The sequence below is a fragment of the Zingiber officinale genome, chromosome 7B, assembly GCF_018446385.1.
Source record: "Zingiber officinale cultivar Zhangliang chromosome 7B, Zo_v1.1, whole genome shotgun sequence".
Classification (NCBI taxonomy): Eukaryota; Viridiplantae; Streptophyta; class Magnoliopsida; order Zingiberales; family Zingiberaceae; genus Zingiber; species Zingiber officinale.
Genome location: NC_055999.1, coordinates 110,308,145 through 110,326,020, shown reverse-complemented (window position 1 = coordinate 110,326,020; position 17,876 = coordinate 110,308,145). Strand labels below are relative to the sequence as shown.

Sequence of the window (17,876 nt, the reverse complement as noted above, 5' to 3'; positions counted from 1 at the left end):
TTTACATGGGAAACAAGCAAAATGGTTGAATCAGAAAAGGACGTAGGTGTGCTTTGTGGAGTAAGGTACTTCTAAAGGGAAGTTTTACAAACCGACGATTACACCTTCTATGTTATATGAAGCCGATGTTAGACTATAAATCAAACACACAAGGCAAAAAATGAGAGTAGATGAGAATGTTAAAATAAATATGTGAAAATATGAGGATAGACTGAATAAGAAATGAGAATACGCACCTATTGTGGGAAAACTTAGAGAGATGCATTTAAGATGACACAAACATGTACTTAAGCAATGTCCTAGTTAAGCAATATGAGAGCATGATAATACACACATTAATTGAGAAAGAAAGACCAAAGGCTTGGTTAATAACGATAAAATAAGATAAAATTTATTTAAATATAGATAATTATATCCTGCTTTTTGCAAGAGGCGGGTTTGAATCCTGGAAACAGCCTCTTGCAAAAAACAGGATAAGACTGCGTACAATGGATCCTTCCAGAACCCCGCATAGCAGGAGCTTCGTGCACCGGGCTGCCTTTTTTTTTATATAGATGATAATATATTAGGAGATCAAGTCCAATAGAGTGGAGGATCCCTATAATTGACCCCACTTAATGGGATAAAAGCTTGGTTGTTTAGCAATTTCAAATGAACTTGTACTTTAAAATGATTTAAAGACCAAGATAAATTATTGACATTAAAACAAATTCAAGTGATTTAAAGTGTAGTAGCATGAAGCACCATGAGCCTTTTTAGAGAATAAAATTCACATATTACATATGTTCAAAGCAAAACCTAAAATCTCGTATCTTGGGAGCCACGAGTTAGGCAAAAAGTCAAAAATACCCTTATAAATATTTTATTCTAACACTCCCCCTCAAGCTGGAGAATATAGATCATATGCACCAAGCTTGTTACATATGTAGTCAATTCGGGAACCTCTAAGTGACTTAGTGAATATATCTACTAGCTGATCATGTGAGTTGACAAAACTAGTAGATATTTTTCCAGATATGACTTTCTCTCTGACGAAGTGACAGTCAACTTCAATATGCTTTGTCCTCTTATGGAAGACTGGATTTGAGGCAATATGCATAGCGGCCTGGTTGTCACATATGAGTGACATTTGTGTAACCTCTCCAAACCTTAGCTCCTGAAGCAACTGTTTTAACCATATAAGTTCTTGACTGGCTAATAGCTCGATATTCTGCCTTTGCACTGGATCTCGCCACAACATTCTGCTTTTTGCTTTTCTAAGAAACAAGATTACCTCCGACAAATATACAAAATCCAGAAGTAGATCTTCTATTAGAGGGAGATCCTGCCCAATCTGCATCAGAATACCCCACAACTTGAGTATGTCCCTTGTCTTCATATAAAAGACCCTTTCCTAGTGCACCCCTGATATATCGAATAATACGAGTCACGGCATCCCAATGTTCTTTGCATGGAGAGTTGAAAAACTGACTTACTACACTTATTGCAAATGAGATATCCAAACAGTGACAGTAAAGTAGCTTAGTTTCCCTACTAATCGCCTGTACCGTTCAAGATCTGAAAGAGGCTCCCCTGATTTGGCAGGAGTTTGACATTAGGATCCATGGGATTGTCGAGAGTTTAACATTCCTGTTTCTTCCAGAATATCCATTGCATACTTCCTTTGGGATATAATGATCCCATCTTTAGATTGTGTCACTTCTATCCCTAGGAAATATTTGAGTTTGTCGAGATCCTTTGTCTGGAAATGTTTGAAAAGATGTTTTATTTGTGAAATCCCAAGATGATCATTATCTGTAATGACAATATCATCAACATAAACCACTACATAGATGCAACCAGTAGATGAGTGGCGATAAAAGACAGAATGATCAGCCTCGCTTCGAGTCCATGCCAAACTGTTGAATTACGGTACTAAATCTACTGAACCATGCTCTGGGTGACTGCTTGAGACCATATAAAGATTTTCGCAAGCGACATACAAGTCCAGAAGACTCCCCTTGAGCAACAAAACACGGAGGTTGCTCCATGTAGACTTCCTCGAGCAGGTCGCCATGTAAGAATGCATTTTTGATGTCCAATTGATGAAGGGGCCAATGACGAATTGCAGCAATAGACAGGAAAAGATGCACAGAAGATATCTTAGCAACAGGAGAAAAAGTGTCTCCATAATACAATCCAAATACCTGAGTATAACTTTTAGCAACGAGACGAGCCTTAAGCCGATCAATAGTGCCGTCTACACCAACTTTCACCGTAAACACCCATCGACAACCAACCACTGACTTCCCAGGAGGTAGAGGAACGAGGTTCCAAGTCCCACTGCTATGTAAGGCACTCATTTCATCAAGCGTAGCCTGTTTCCATCCTGGATGGGCAAAGGCATCACCTGCAGTCTTTGGAAGAGAAACAGACGACAAGGAAGACAATAATAATAGGATGGAGAAAGACGATGATAGCTCAAAGAAACATAGTGAGGAGAAGGATTACGAGTGGAGCGCAAACCCTTTCGAAGTGCAATAAGAATATCAGAGTCAGGAGATGGGACCGGAGGAAATGACGAAGGACTTGGCTCCAAAGATGTGCCCACGGCAGTGTCTGTTAGTTAGAGCCCTAGAGCCAATCATTTGATAATTGTATTATGGACTTGTTGTATCATATTCTTATATAAATAAAGGCATTTGTTTTTTGGTTATTATACTTACTTGTATTGGTGCCAAATAAACTAAGTATAATAGCGTCCTTGAGTAGAAGATTCTCACCTATATCAATTGGTTAGTTGAACCGATAGTGAGATGATATAGGGAACACTACTCTTAATCATTCCTAGTCGAGTATTAACATTCAGGGACAATGTTAAAGCGACGAGACTAGCATGTAGGTCAACTCGATAACTTGATCTCACAAGCCATGGATACGGATATCAAGTCGATACACGAGTATCGACGAGAATGTATATCGAATGACCCGAGAAAGTATCGTGGATCGTTATATGAGTGTCATATACTTTCTCGTGTGGTATTAGTATGACTACTAGTCCTTAGACAAGTCACCATGGATCCCTACATAAGGAGTTATGTACTTTGGTTTCGTCGAATTGGGTGGACTATAAAGGATATTACAGGGTATGTAACGAATTATGCAGAGGGATGTGAGTGATGTAGATGGGATCTATCCCTCCTATATGACGGGAGCGACATTAATATTCTTGATAGAGTGAGACCACGAAGTGCATGGCCATGCCCAAATGAATCAATATGAGATATTGAGCTCATTTGATCGAGTGAGTCTACTTGGAGTTCAAGATTTAGATTGATTAGAGGATGACACGGTCTATGCCTCACATTGATCAATCTAGATGTCTAGGATAGAAGGACACTTGTCATATATTGTGAGGAGTCACAATTAGTAGTCACAAGGTGATGTTGGATCTCAACATTCTTGTAACTTGGGTAGTAATGATGTGTTGCTAGATACCGCTCATTACTTATGCTCCTAAATGGGTTTAGGGGCATTGCCAACGTTACAAGAACCTATAGGGTCACACACTAAAGACAATTAGATAGAGATTAGGTTCATATGATGAACCAAGAGGATTAGATTCATTTGATGAATCAAATTGGATTAAGAGTAATCCTAATTGGGCTAATTGAGTTGGACTCAAGTTGATTCATGTGTTCAATAAGTCTAATTTAGATTATGACTCATTGAATCAATTTAATTAAATGAATTAGATTCATTATATTAAATTGGCTTGAATTAAATGGTTGGATTAAATCAACCATGAGAGAGATTAAGTCAAGTTTGACTTGACTTGAGAGGAAGAGGAAGAGTCAAGTTTGACTTGACTTTATGCCACATCATTTGTGACTTGGCATTAAGTGGCCAATGATGAGGTGTCACATCATCATGTTTAGCACATGTGTGTGCCACCTTATGGAGGTTACAAATCTCTTTAATGGCCACACTTAATGCAAAATGGGGGTTACACTTTTGTGAAAGTGTCCGGCCACTTTTGTGAAATGAATGAATTCATTTTCATTCAAGTGTCATTTATATCTTCTTCTTCCTCAAGTGCTCTCTCTTCTTGCTCTTCCTCTCCTCTCCTCTCTTGGCCGAACACCATCTAGGTGCTAGCACACCTATTGTTTGGTCTTCTCCACCTAATTAGTTCGTGTGGATACTTCTAGAGAGTTGTCTACTTTGACAACTTGAGATCCGGCATCTCCTTGGACGAGCGAGATACGAAAAGGGCACGCATCGAAGGTATAAAGGGTTTCCTCTTTGTAAATCTAGTGTAGATCTAGATTAGAAACTCGTACTCGTATTTTTTGTTTTATTTCTACTTCGCACGGATCCGGTGGCTTGGGGCTTCGGGATTTCCGCGACGCGAAAAAGCGATTTTCGCGGCCTGAAAGACCCAACAGTGTCAGTGTTGGTCGGCGGCAAAGCAGAACGAGGACGACGCTGATAAACCTGCAAAGGAGGAGATGAGGCTGGAGGTGATAGAAGCGCCTCCGGAGGACAAAAGATAGTTACTGGTGCAGGTGGAGAGGGAGAAACCTCGGCGTGTGAAGCAAAAGACCCAAAAAAAAGAAATCGAGTCAAAGAATGTGACATTAGCAGAGATGAAGTACCGACGAAGAGTAGGGGAATAACACCTGTACCCTTTCTGAAACCGTGAGTACCCAAGGAAGACACACTTATGAGACCGAGGAGAGAGTTTGTCAATGCCGGGATCAAGAGCATGAGCAAAACATACAGAACCAAAGACCCGAGGTGGGAAAGGATGAAGAGACTGATGTGGATAAAGTACCTGATGAGGTATTTTACCCTAGAGAGTGGATGAAGGCATGCGATTGATGAGATAACACGCAGTAAGTACGACATCACCCCAAAACTGATGAGGGGCATGAGAATGGAGAAGTAGAGTCCGAGTGGTCTCAAGGAGATAACGATTCTTGTGTTCTACAACCCCATTCTGTTAAGGGGTATGAGGGCAAGACGTGCGATGCAACACACCATGAGATGTCAAGAAGGTACGAAATTGAGTAGATAAATACTCGCGTGCATTATCACTTTGCAAAGTTCGAAGGGAAGTACCAAATTGAGTTTTTATTTCTTGGAAAAAGGATTCAAAAATAGAAAACAATTCTGAACGATCCTTCATTAGATATAACCATGTACAACGGGAAAAATCGTCTATAAAAGTAACAAAATACCTAGACCCCATTGTAGAAGAAACACGACTCGGACCCCAAACATCAGAATGAACCAAAGCAAAAGGAGACATAGCCCGACTCTCAATGCGAGGAGAAAAAGAACTATGAACATGCTTACCTAATTGACACGACTCACAAGGCAAAGACTCTAAGTGAGAAAGACTAGGATGTAACTGTTTCAACTTATTAAGACCTGGATGTCCCAACTGAGCATGAATAAGAAGTGGAGATGCCGCTGTCGAACTAACAAAAGAGGGTTGTTGAAACCGATATAAGCCATGAGATTCACATCCGAAGCCAATCATCCTCCCCGTACTCCGGTCTTGTAAGGAAACAGGCGTGTTAGTAAAAGAAATGACAAAATCGAGAGATCGAGTAAGTTGACTTATCGACAATAAATTAAAGGGAGCTCCGGGAACATAAAGAACATTATGAATGGAAAGAGATGAAGAAGGATGAACAATGTCAATACCCTGGGATCGAGTTTGGGAACCATTGGCCATGGTGACCATCGGTAAATTACCAGAAGTAGTGAGAGAAGAAAAAAGAGATTTATTACCAGTGATATGATCGGTGGCCCCAAAATCAAGAATCCAAGGACCCGAAGAACGAGATATGCCAGCAAAGGAAGTACCAGCGTCTGCAATGGTAGCAGTGGAACCAGAAGCCTGACAATCCACCATTTCAGAAAGTCAGTATAGGAAGGTGTTGGAGTCAAATCAGGTGTTAACTATGAAGTGGGGGCTGAAGAAGCAACAGAACTATGAACAATCTGAGCAGCACAAGGAGGACGACCATGTAGACTCCAACACTTATCAATCGTGTGTCCCGGTCGATGACAATGATCACACCAAGGACGTCCTTTGCCACCCTTGCGAGGTGGAGGTCCTTTGTGTCGAGAGACTAAAGCTGACGAGTCGACAGGAACGGAAGAAGGTATCGTCAAGACTTTGGCTGGGACACGAAGGAGAGTCGCCCAGGTATTGTCCATGGTAGCTTCTGTGGGGCTGCCAGGATTTGATCACGGACATGAGAATAATCTGTGGGCAGACCATATAAAGTCAGAGACAAAAAATTTCTTCCAATTTTCAAGCTCTTCAGCAGGATTGGCCGCAGGTGGGAGCAGTTCATTGAAGTCACAAAGAAGGCTAGAGACTGAACTCAGATAAGTTGACATTGAATCCTTAATCTGATGAGCGCTGAGGATGGTCATGAGATCTTCACAAACTTGATAGAGTCGTCGAGAGGTGTTTGTAAAGAGTTGTTGAGCCTGTGTCCAAACAGCTTTACATGTTTTGTGAGTACGGAAGACATCCCTAAGAGATAGATGGAATGTAGCTCGGATAATACAACACAACTGAGCGTCAACCTTCTTCCACAGAGGACGATCAGCGACTTGAACATCTTCTTCAGTTTGAGTGAGATGTGTCTCATACCCTGTCCAACAAGCCAAAGCTCAATGTGAGATGCCCAGGAGATATAATTTTTACCATCCAACTGCTCGGAAGAAAGGGGTGCAGTAATATGGTTGGTAAAGATTGAGGTATCTGGCTTTGGGGCGCCAGATGTAGACCATGAATAGAACTGTGAACCGGACTGCCAGAATAGATAAACTGAGCTTGCTTCTGCTGGAAGAGATTGCTTCTTCTGGCGTCGGGCTTGTTGGCTACTGGTGACAGAATAGATAAACTGAGCTTGCTTCTGCTAGAAGAGATTGCTTCTTCTGGCGTCGGGCTTGTTGGCTGCTGGTGACAGAGCAGAAGAAGGGCAGAAGGGAATAACGGCAGAAGCTAGGGCAGAAGAAAAACCAACAACGGTGTCGAGCGACTAAGGATAAGGCCAGAGGAAGAAAAGTCCCTCCCCCCCCCCTCACGCTGGAGAAGCCGACAGCCCGTCGCCGCTGGAGAACTTGCAGAAGAGAAAGGCCGACGAGGGACGTGACGGCGCCGAGCGGGAGCGTCCGTGTCCCGGGATAGGAAGCGGCCGCCGAAGAGCTCTGGCTGCGTAATGACGCCGACGATCGAGAAGCTGCCAGGCGCTGCGGGAGACACCCGCGAGGCAGGATGGGGGCGCGGCAGAAAGATGGCACGGGGGAAGAGGAAAGAAATTAGGATTTTAACCTCGCTCTGATACCATGTTCAAAGCAAAACCTAAAATCTCGTATCTTGGGAGCCACGAGTTAGGCTTTTATATAGGAAAGAAGATATATAACAAAAAGTCAAAAATACCCTTATAAATATTTTATTCTAACAACATGTATATTCGTTGCACTTTCAACAGTAAAAGTTGTCCATTGCGATTAAGCCTTATGAAGAAAACCAAAATTTTAGCCTTGATTGTAGATGACACAGAAACGTTTTAGAGGCCACCATATTTTTATGACAACTTCAAAGATTAATTTGCTTTTATTGGGAATAAATTACAGGACAAGCCATATATAATTGGAAAGCTATGGATGTTTAGTTGTTAACAAAAAAAAACGGTGCTCAAAAATAATATTCCTACATGAAGTTATGACCATTTTGATTAAAGTCTATTAGGCTAGACATGCTACTCAGGAAAGATTAATCTACACGGTAATTCAAAAATTAACATGTTACTCAAGAATTTGAATGGATTAACCAACTTTTGGTATTCTTGGCAGCGATTGAAATATCGTTCTATGCCGCCCGGCATGGATGATTTTTATCGTTCCGCTGACGAACCGAAACTGGCACGTCACGAGCACGCGTCTCAAGCGGCAGGGAGGCGTCGCCGGATGCTTCCGGTGCCGCCAGAGGCATCGCCGAATGCTTCTAGTGCCGTCGTAGGCCTTCGAGGTCGTCGGAGGCATCCGTTGGGCGTCAGCATCGCGGGTGATGGCGTCTGCAAGGCGTCGCAACGCGATGGCGGACCGCGGGAAGGGTTACTGTGCAAAACTAATATTCCTTTAATAAATCAAACAATTCCCATTTTTAGTCTCATTCCAATTGTGATATTTTAAAGAGACTTTTATAAATATTAATTAAATTATCCCAATAAAATATAAAAAATATATTTAAAATTTTAAAAACTTTAATAAATTTTATTAAATAATATTCTGAAATTGTTTTTAATGTTTTTAATTTTTATTTATAAATTCTATTTTTAAAAAAAAATTATAAAAAATATAATAAATCAAATTTATATTCTCATATTTTTTAATTATTTTATACTTTTTTACTATTTTAATGTTTAATTGATATTGTAATTTTTTTACTATTTTAAATATATATTATTTAAATTATTAAATAAATAAATAGTTAATTTATATAATTATTATATATAAAATAGTATTTTATATTAATTTATATAATTATGATTATTTAATCTGTACATTGGAGAAATATAAAAGTTATGTATCAATTTTAATTCGAGTTATTGATAAATCAATTTTCTTTAAAGAAAACTATATTTAATTATTTTTTTAACAATATTAAGTTGTTTAATAATAAAGAACTTATATAAAATCAATATACAATTTCTTTTTAAATTATATACAATAAATATATTTATCTAATAATTACTATATATAAATAAAAAAAATACCGAAACCATATCGGCACGGCACGATACAATACCGAAATCGTATCGTTCCGGTCTGGACCGAAACTTCGGCACGGGTCAAGATTTTAAACCTTGATTCTTGGTACTTGAAAGCAGATAAGTCTTTAATACCTTTGCATTGTTAAACACACTTGTCATTCTCAAGGCCTTGGGAAATATAAATCTCATTTAATGAGGCCTTAGGAAATATAATTCTCATTAATGCATTTCAACTCATTTTGGAGGTTGTTCCAAGTCTCACCTATAAAGGCTATCTTTTCTATTGTTGGGGACAGTTTTTTGGGATTAAAAAAATACATATTGTGAGCTTTTAAGCTCGTTAGAAGATTTATCTTCTTAATATTTCTCTAATTTCCTAGAGTGGTGAGTGTTGAGAGTGCCTTGTATCACCTCCTATTTCTCCTACACTTTTCAGCGTCAAGTTAGTATCAGAACATCTTAGTATATCAAGAAATTGCATGAGCAAGTTCGACGAGAGATTGTTAAGCAAAATGTAAGATATAAAAAAAATGTGAATAAATATAGGAAGCAATCAATTTTCAAGGAAGGAGATTTGGTTAGGATACACTTGAGAAAGGAGTGTTTTCCTTGTAGTCAACATGGAAAGTTGCAGCCTAGAGTTGATGGTTCTTTTATAATTTTGAAAAAGATTGATAATGCTTATGATATTGAGTTGCACAGTGGTTATGGTGTTTCCGTAACTTTCAATATTGTTGATCCATCTCCTTATATTGATAATGAACCCAACTCTGATTCGAGGACGAATCTTTTCCAACTGAGGGAGAATGACACGTAAACATTCTAGAGGTTGCCATATGTTTTATAACAAATTCAAAGATTAATTTGCTTTAATTGGGAATATATTGCAGGGCAACCCATATATCATTGGAAAGACATGAATGTCTAGTTTTCAAAAAAAAAAATGGTGCTAAAAAATAATATTCTTACAGGAAGTTATGGTCATTTTGATTTAAGTCTGTTAGACTAGACATGCTACTCGGGAAAGATTTGGTACTTGGGAAAGATTAATCTACTCAGGAAAGATAAATCTAATTGGGTAAGATTTGTAATGGTACTCGGGAAACATTAATCTACTCGGTAATTCAAAGATTAACATACTACTTGGGAATATGAAAGGATCAACCAACTTTTGGTATTCTTGGTGATTTTTCTTCTTGGTACTTGAAAGCAAATAAGTCTTTAATACTTTGCATGGTTAAACTCACTTGTTATTCTCAAGGCCATAGGAAATATAAATTTCATTAATGCATTTTGACTCATCTTGGAGGGTTGTTTCAAGTTTCGCCTATAAAGGCTATCTTTTGTATTGTTGGGGATTTTTTGAGATTAAAAAAATACATATTGTGAGCTTTTAAGCTTGTTAGAAGATTTATTTTCTTGATATTTCTCTAAACTCTTTGGTGGCTTCCCTAGAGTGGTGAGTGTTGCGAGTGCCTTGTATCACCTCCTATTTCTCCTACACTTTCTAGTGTCAGTAGACACAATCAAACATATAAGGCACCACCTTTTAGATTGTCCTAATAATGATTCGACCTATTTGATCATAATCATATGATAAACAGTAGGCTGACAACCATATATTCTAAAGATTTTTAAATGCAGGTTGTCAATGACACCTTCAGAACCTCATACTGATCAAAGTATCAAGCCCACGCTCAACTCCCAATAATGGAGATTTGGATATACGAATTTCAACCAATCAAATGTTCATGTTGTCATGCGGACCCAAAACAAATTTATCTGAGTTCCAATGTTACTTTGACCTAGGTGTTTGTGAGCACAAAAACAACAATCTTGGCTCACAATAGAGATTGTGAAGAGGTATATGAATTATTTAAAAACCAATTCTCACTTTTCACAGCCTGGCAATGAACTACAACTAAATAACATTGGCATAACATTACTTAATTCATCCGTCAACATACTTTCACTAAAGTTAGTTAGACGCATCCAGCCTTCTATGCAATTCAACTATTCATTTCATCCCAAAGTGATAAACAGGGAATTGAAAAACCACTATTTTCAAATTGAAGAGAGAAGCAAGCTCTTAGCAGGTGTTGAGTTTTATGTTGGTCCCACAATTATACTTCTCAAGTGCTTAAGGCAAATTAATAATATTTCACTCGTCTGACATTATAAATTTCTTTCATTAATCCCATAATTTTTCATGTAGAACAAAACTAAGGTGACGCATCCATGTTATCATTTTTGTGAAAATCACTAGCAAGCATAAATTGCCCCCAAAACCTGTACTTTTAGATATGGCAGTCTAATATGAGAGACTATATCAGCATATATCACATTTCCATCCATCATTAATCCTATTATCTGAAATCCACTAATAATTTCTAATCAAATAAACTATAAATGATCCCTGTATCCATGCTCATCAACCATAAGTGTCAATGACCAGAAATGCTTTTACTTACAAGAAATCTAAAGGTTCATCTTCCATGGCGTTCTCAAAAATATATGATTAGAAAGCATTTCAGAAGCATAATCTTAGGTGAATAGGTACAAAATGTTTACATCACGTTTAGCTGATGAAAGTTGGTTTCTTTGTAACGAACTATTTTTAGAAAAACATTTTCTGGCTAACCTCAGCAAGCGTTTTGCGATGTTTAGCATCTTGGACCTCAACATCCTTCTTCAGATTCTGGAGTCTCCCATCGATCTTCAACCAAAAAATCGTATGTACTCTAGATCATTCACACAAGTCCAAGGACTAGCATAAGAAACTAGTACTCCATAAGATACAGCACCTGTTGCCGGAGATCCACCAACTCCTTGCACGAATCTTTGAATAGCGCGAGAAGCTCCTCCACTGCGGGGAACATCGGGATACCCGGACCCTGAAGGCCTCGCCAAGTCCCATTCTGCATGGGGTCCGGCACACCCGTGCTATCCGTCCCATCCGCGTCGTCGTCTTGAAATGACGGCAGAAGCTCGTTCACCAAACCGCCAAATAACGCATCGAAGGAGAAATCTCCCTACAATATCAAGGTAACATTCGATCGCCCAACTGCAAACCCATTTAAAGATGAGGAGAAGGAGATCACCTTGAAATCCTCGATGTCTAGGATGAGAGGGAGAGTAGCGGCCGAGGCCTTGGCCGACGCCATAGATGGAGATAGAAAGAAAATTGGAAGAGCGGTCGCGACTGCGAGGTTCAATTGGAGGTCGCAGAAGGAGGACCGGAGACGAGGTCTACGTTGGGGCCGAGGTCGTGCGCCGGCGAGCCGGCCGTCGTCGCTTTCGCACCTGCTTTTGGTCGATCCGATGGAGTAAGGCGAAAAGTATTTTCACTCTGCTGGCATTTAGAATTTCAACCAAATAAATATATTAAAAAAAAAAGAAAGAAAAGGACTTGTTCAGTTTGCAAAATAACTATTTATTAAAAATACAAAACTACCTATTTCAGTTCAACAACAATAATATAAGGTTTAATAGATTTACTAGTCCATAATTTATAGTCCCCTCCTTATTCTTGGAAAAAAAATCTCATTAAATATATTTATAAGATAAAAAAATATAAAAAATTATAATTTATGCATTGAACTAAGACATTTTAGATTTTCATTTTTTAAAATTAATTTACTAAAAAATTACATCCGAAAGTGGGTAGAGACTGAAAAGATCAAGAATTATGGACTAAGAGATCTGATTTGATTTAATAGATCTTTATGAAACCTAAAACTCATGAAGGTATTAAATACTTTTTGATATACTCGTATATTCAATTCACTAGACTCTATACTGTTAGGTAGTGGGTTATTTATGCCACCGCTAGTTCCACACATCTCTAGACATGACTGTCGTCCGATCTGAAAGAAAGAACTTGAAGAAATTCTACTTGAAGTTCATCGTTGCATCTCACCTCCTTCCATACCAACACATGTCACCCAATCTCAGCTCGCACTGGCTGGATCAGCTGGAAGGGTGCCTGACGCTTGCAACGAAGGTTCAAGGGTTAAGGGTCGCCAGTTACACACGGGCGTAAAATCTCGATCTGTTGCGTTTTAAATCTCGCTCGACCCCCCGTCACCCCTCCTGTCCAATTTAACCATGATTTATGGGGTCGGATCCAAGAGACCGCTAAGATGACAATTCCACTTTTTTTGCAACATGTCACCCAATCTTCCACACGTTGATCATCATCCCAAGATCACATTGAAACTAAGGGGGCGTTTAGTTTAGGGGAATGGGAATAGGAATCATTGATTGTCATTGTTAATGTTTGAATTATAGGAATAGGAATACAAATAAGGGAATGAATCCTTGAAATTGGGTAATAACTCATTCCCATGTACCTCCATTTCAATGAGTCATTACCCTATTTTCATCAATCAAAATATTCTCTTATTCCAAAAATACCCTTGACCTAAAACTAAAATTTTCTCCCTTAATATCAAATATCAAAATTTATTTATTTATTTTTTCTTCATATCACTTCTCTCTCCTTGTTCTCTCTCATCATTTTATCACACACTTTCTCTTTCCTATCACACTCTCTTTCCTCTTTTTTCTCATTACACTTTCTCTTTTATCGTACTTTCTCTCTCCTAAATCTCTTCTATCACTCTCTCTTCCTTCTTTTTTTCATCATACTTTCTCTCTCCTCAATCTCTCTCATCACACTCTCTTTTCTCTTTTTTTTTCTCATCACACTTTCACTCTCATCACATTTTCTCTCTCCTCAATCTCTCTTATCACACTCCCTTTTTTTTGCCCCACGGGGTTATCTCGGCTGGTAAAGGCGTGGAAGTTTGCCACTGAGAACATGAGTTCGAGTCCGCAGGGCAACGGGGATTTATTCCCTATCCCTGTGCAAAAAAGTCTCGGCCCACTGCGTACTTGCCACCGAGCTACCGTGATTTACCTCCCTCGTGATGACCCTGGGCAGGGTGCGGCGGGGGCCCTGAGGGCGAGGGTTTCGCCTTTTGCCACACTCCCTTTTTTTTTCCTCAACACACTTTCTCTCTCATCATACTTTCTCTCTTCTCAATCTCTCCCATCACACTCACTGTTCTTTTTTTTTCTCATCACACTTTCTCTCTCATCATACTTTCTCTCTCCTCAATCTCTCTCATCACACACTCTCTCTACCCTCATTTTTTCTCATTACATTTTCTATCTCTTCATCCTCTCCCATCATAATTTCTCTCACATCATATTTTATCTCTCATCTTCTCTCATCATACTCTCTTCTATCACACTCTCTTTTCTCATTTTCTCTCATCACACTTTCTCTCTCTTCATTCTTTCTCATCACACTTTCTCTCTCATTATACTTTCTCTCTCATCATTCTCTTTCATCATATTTTTCTCTCACATCTATTTTTTTTTTCTTATTTTCCTTTAAGGGTAAAAAAGGAAATATTGATTTATTCCGATAGAAAGTATGCAACTAACCAAACATTACTTTTAAGAATGATATCTATGCTCATATCCATTTCCATTCCATAATATAATAATTCACATTCTGATTCTCATTCCCATGCTCATACCAAACGTCTCCTAAGTAACCTCGTCACTTGGCTCTCCTCCGTCGCAGTAGCAATAGCATGATAGAAGGGTGCATGTAGAGCATCTCTTTCACTGTGCACTTAAGATAGGGGAGCTTCTCGAGGTTGCTTTGTTGGACCATCCTGTTTAAGCCACGACAGCTAACTCTTCCTTAGCTCCACGTGTCTCACCTCGTTGGAGTTCATCAGCTCCGTCATTGCTCATTCAAACGTCGATGCCACGCAGCTATGCCATTGCCTCATTGGATGACGTGAGTGACCGTGCTTGTATTTAATGGCGTAGCCAGGGCGGGGTTGAATTGGGTTCCAGCCCTGGGCAACCCAGCTAATTTTCATATAACAACCATCTTTGATAATATTATTTTAGATAATAGGTTCTATGTAAATTCCAAGATAAGAGAAATTAAACTAAGATTTAGACCAAAAGCGAGTGATGGAGAAATTAAACTAAGATTTAACTCAAGACAAGTGATGAGATCCTAACTACGCCATTACCTAAATTAATATCCTACTTCCGCCTCAGATGCATGCGTGTCTTACAAAACTAGTTAACTTGACAGGCCAAATTGGTTGTCTTTAATAACTACGGAGAGCTTTGATGCATTCGATCGACTAGAGACCTAACACGAAATGCCCATAAATAGCATATTTTCGTACATAAATAATAAAGTAATATTTTTAAATTTTAGCACACGCATAAAAGCTCTTGAAGAGTTTTTGAGCACTTGCCTGAGCTACCCCCACAAAAAATATTCTAAAGAATCGAAGTAGAGTTGGACATAGGCTGCATGCTTCAACTCAAACTCAAACTCAAAGTCATAATTTTAGTTATGAAATGTAGTTGAATAAAATAAAACATTTCATGCAAATAGTAGAACTAAGGAAACATTTATTTTAGCGAAAATAATATTACAATATTTTCCTAAGACACAAATCGATACAAATTATAATTAAGGAACAATGCCCTTTCAAGTTTCAATTACAAAGAGAAGGCAACTTGAAGGAGAAGAAAGAAGAAGGAAGATGACCTGTCCTTCTAATGAAATCCGCTTTCTCTGTGGTTCTCGCAGCTCGCTCGTTCAATTTTGCCTCCGCGTTCGCACGCTTCTCCTCCGCTACTCTCCGTGCGGCCGCCAACTTGTTCGTGTATCTCTCTTGGGCCCGTGACTTTATTCTATCGGCCTTAACCTACAAGCGAAGTCTCTAACTTTGTATCGACACTATACTTATTTTGGCAAGAAAAATATCGATAAAGTGTATGAGTTATGGAGTACCTCCATCCTCCTCATCTCTAATTCAGCCTTTCTTTTCTCATGATTTTCCCATGCTTGTATTTTCACCTCTTCGCGTTTGTATCTATAGATGTATATATATTGAGAATGGTTTAGCAAAGCAATGAATAAAAATTAAATGATATTTTTTATATCATTTTTAAAAATATAAGTAATTAGAAATTTAATTATTTAAAAATATTTATTTGCGAACCTAGCCATGAATTTTGCCCGCTCGGCTTCGTCCCAGGCGACGGCTCGGGATTCCAGCGAATTAGGGTTCGTCTCTTTCTCCGCCGCCGCATTGACCTCGCCCAACTTGCAGCCATCGATCTCTGCCTCCGCCCTCAAGGCCCTGGCCCCGCCGCCTCCGTTCGCCCTCCCATAGGGCACGACGCCGCTTCTCCTCTCCACGCTCCTAATAGTCGTCGCTCCCGCCGCGGCTTGGTGGCCCTCCGGTTGCTGCCCGCCTGGTAGGCCTCTGCCTGGCGTGGAGGACCTCGACGAGATCGGGCTTTTCAGCACCGGCGTTGTTGCCCGCAGCGGCGTCCCTGTCCTCGACGGCTCCTTGCTCGCGATCGGCGTCATTTCGGTGCCCGTGTCGCGGAGGCAGATCGACCGAACCGCCACCGCCGCGTCCTCCACCACCGGTTTGCTGGCCCCCCAGTAGTCGATCTTCTTTGTCTCCCCTTCCTCCTGCGCGGCGATCGCAAGAACTATGTCGTCCCCGTCGGCGCTGCTGCAGGAGTCCCTCCCTCTCTGGGACAAAGACGTTAGCAGCCTGCGGTCGTCCGCGTTGGAGTTCCGTGGCTTGCTCGCTGTCTGCTTGTGCTCGCCTCCGGAGAACCCGACCAGCCACTTCTGCGCGTCGTCCCACTTGGAGGGCGTCGGCTTGGTGCGGGATCCCAAGGCTTTGTGCCGACGGAGTGGCTTGCTGCCATTTTGCAACTCGAAGTTGCTCGCGTTGGTGCCAAAGTTATGATCCTGAGTTGCTTCATAGTGGCTCCCCTTGCCGTCCACAGGCCTCATCCTCTCCAAAGTCTAAGCCAGTGTGATCATTCACTGCTCGATTTCTATGGAAGCTACTGAAATCTCAAGCGCCCTTAAAAATTTCAACTTTTAGATCCTCTCCAACACAATAAGTTCCTTGAAGCAAGAATACTGACTAGCGAATCACCAGCACATCTGAGACTGAGTAGTAATGGACTTTGTCAACTCTCTGCACTTTGATCTCTGCTTTTTACGCTTCGCTCATCAGGTATGAGCAAAGAACTTCCAATGTAGATGCCTTTTGACTGCTCGAGCATTCTCTACAAGAAGGACAAAAAACCTTGTTGAGGATTCTCTAAGAAAGATTATTCTTGCTCAATCAAACCAAACCTACGGTAGCTCAAATTTCGGAAGGGAGTAGAGTTTTTCTAGCTGCACTGGACTCACTTGGTCATAGAAATTTTCTCAAAGAGAAAACAGAGACACCAACGTCCAGTGGAAACTCATCCCTTTGAAAGTATAATGACAGCTCGAGCATACATGCTCAAAAGTCTTGGTCATTGAGATCTCCAAAGCCACGAGCGATCGAGATCTGGTGGAATAGGAGAGGACAAAGGCTGCAGCATGGATGTTAGTGTAGGGGAAGGACGTGGGGGAATGGAAATGTGGAGATAGGCTCTGTGGAGTGAAAAAGATGGAATTATCACACTTTGGAAACAGAGAACTTTTCTCACCCTAGAAAAGGTGCCTCAAAGGAAGAAAGAGGAATCTCTATGAACTGAGGCTGCAATGTGATGGAGGGGGAAAAAAAATTATAGCAGTCAGGGCACTGTCTCAGTGTCTTTATTATGACTTCTGGTCCCCCATTTCACTGGTGTTACTAAACTATGAGCAGAGAAGGTAAGTGTTCAGAATTAAGCTTCTTAAAGATTGTTTTGCTTATTGTTCATCTCTAATCGATGCATATTTATTGGGGGTCATGTTCAACAGAACATTTCCTTGGTACCATTTAACTAGTTTCTTTCATTGTTTGAACATTGCATTGCATATTTTTCTTCACAATCAGATGCAAATTCTAGTCTTTGGATACTTCTCTAAACAGATTATGAAACTTTTATCAACTTTTGGTCAAACCCTGTTCTGACACTTGTGGTTTATTGAATCATGTGATCATAAATACTTTTTCTTTTCCATAACATGTCATGTGCTAAACTATTTATTTCCAATCATATTTCTTGATTTCATACAGCATTCAATTGAAT

The 17,876-nt window shown here is 39.9% G+C and overlaps 2 protein-coding genes across 8 annotated transcripts in view; both read right to left on the bottom strand.

The window, feature by feature from the left end:
• LOC122006888 (exocyst complex component 5-like) overlaps window positions 1-12,134 on the bottom strand; it is a 45,577-nt gene extending 33,443 nt beyond the window's left edge. For all 5 annotated transcript variants that reach the window (XR_006118788.1, XR_006118786.1, XR_006118787.1 and 2 more), the window contains exons 1-3: window positions 11,888-12,134; window positions 11,591-11,818; window positions 11,428-11,502 (exon numbers count right to left, since the gene is read on the bottom strand). Coding sequence is in view for 1 of the 5 variants with exons in the window: in XM_042562571.1 (XP_042418505.1) it covers window positions 11,428-11,502; window positions 11,591-11,818; window positions 11,888-11,950 (366 nt within the window). In the remaining 4 variants the exon portion in view is untranslated. The remainder of the gene's footprint in view (window positions 1-11,427; window positions 11,503-11,590; window positions 11,819-11,887) is intronic.
• A 2,475-nt stretch (window positions 12,135-14,609) lies between these two features.
• Window positions 14,610-17,211, bottom strand: LOC122006887. Of its 3 annotated transcripts, XM_042562570.1 has the most exons (5): window positions 17,009-17,169; window positions 15,839-16,934; window positions 15,628-15,709; window positions 15,382-15,541; window positions 14,610-14,665 (listed from the first exon to the last, which is right to left on the bottom strand). In XM_042562570.1, exons 2-5 carry the CDS (start codon window positions 16,651-16,653, stop codon window positions 14,625-14,627), a joined length of 1,098 nt encoding a protein of 365 aa, XP_042418504.1. In that variant the 5' UTR covers window positions 16,654-16,934; window positions 17,009-17,169; the 3' UTR covers window positions 14,610-14,624. The 3 variants fall into 3 exon arrangements, with proteins under 3 accessions (XP_042418504.1, XP_042418503.1, XP_042418502.1); XM_042562569.1 differs by lacking the exon at window positions 14,610-14,665 and having other exon boundaries at window positions 15,223-15,541; window positions 17,062-17,211; XM_042562568.1 differs by lacking the exon at window positions 14,610-14,665 and having other exon boundaries at window positions 15,223-15,541; window positions 17,009-17,170.
• Window positions 17,212-17,876: the final 665 nt, after the last annotated feature.

What these genes read in the sequence shown, in the direction of transcription:
- LOC122006887 (XM_042562569.1), bottom strand. Translation starts at nt 16,653, where the DNA reads ATGAGGCCTGTGGACGGCAAGGGGAGCCACTATGAAGCAACTCAGGAT. An exon ending in CGGGCAAAATTCATGGCTAG is followed by an intron (nt 15,710 to 15,838) that starts GTTCGCAAATAA and finishes ATACATCTATAG; the next exon opens with ATACAAACGCGAAGAGGTGA. An exon ending in TAGAGATGAGGAGGATGGAG is followed by an intron (nt 15,542 to 15,627) that starts GTACTCCATAAC and finishes CTTCGCTTGTAG; the next exon opens with GTTAAGGCCGATAGAATAAA.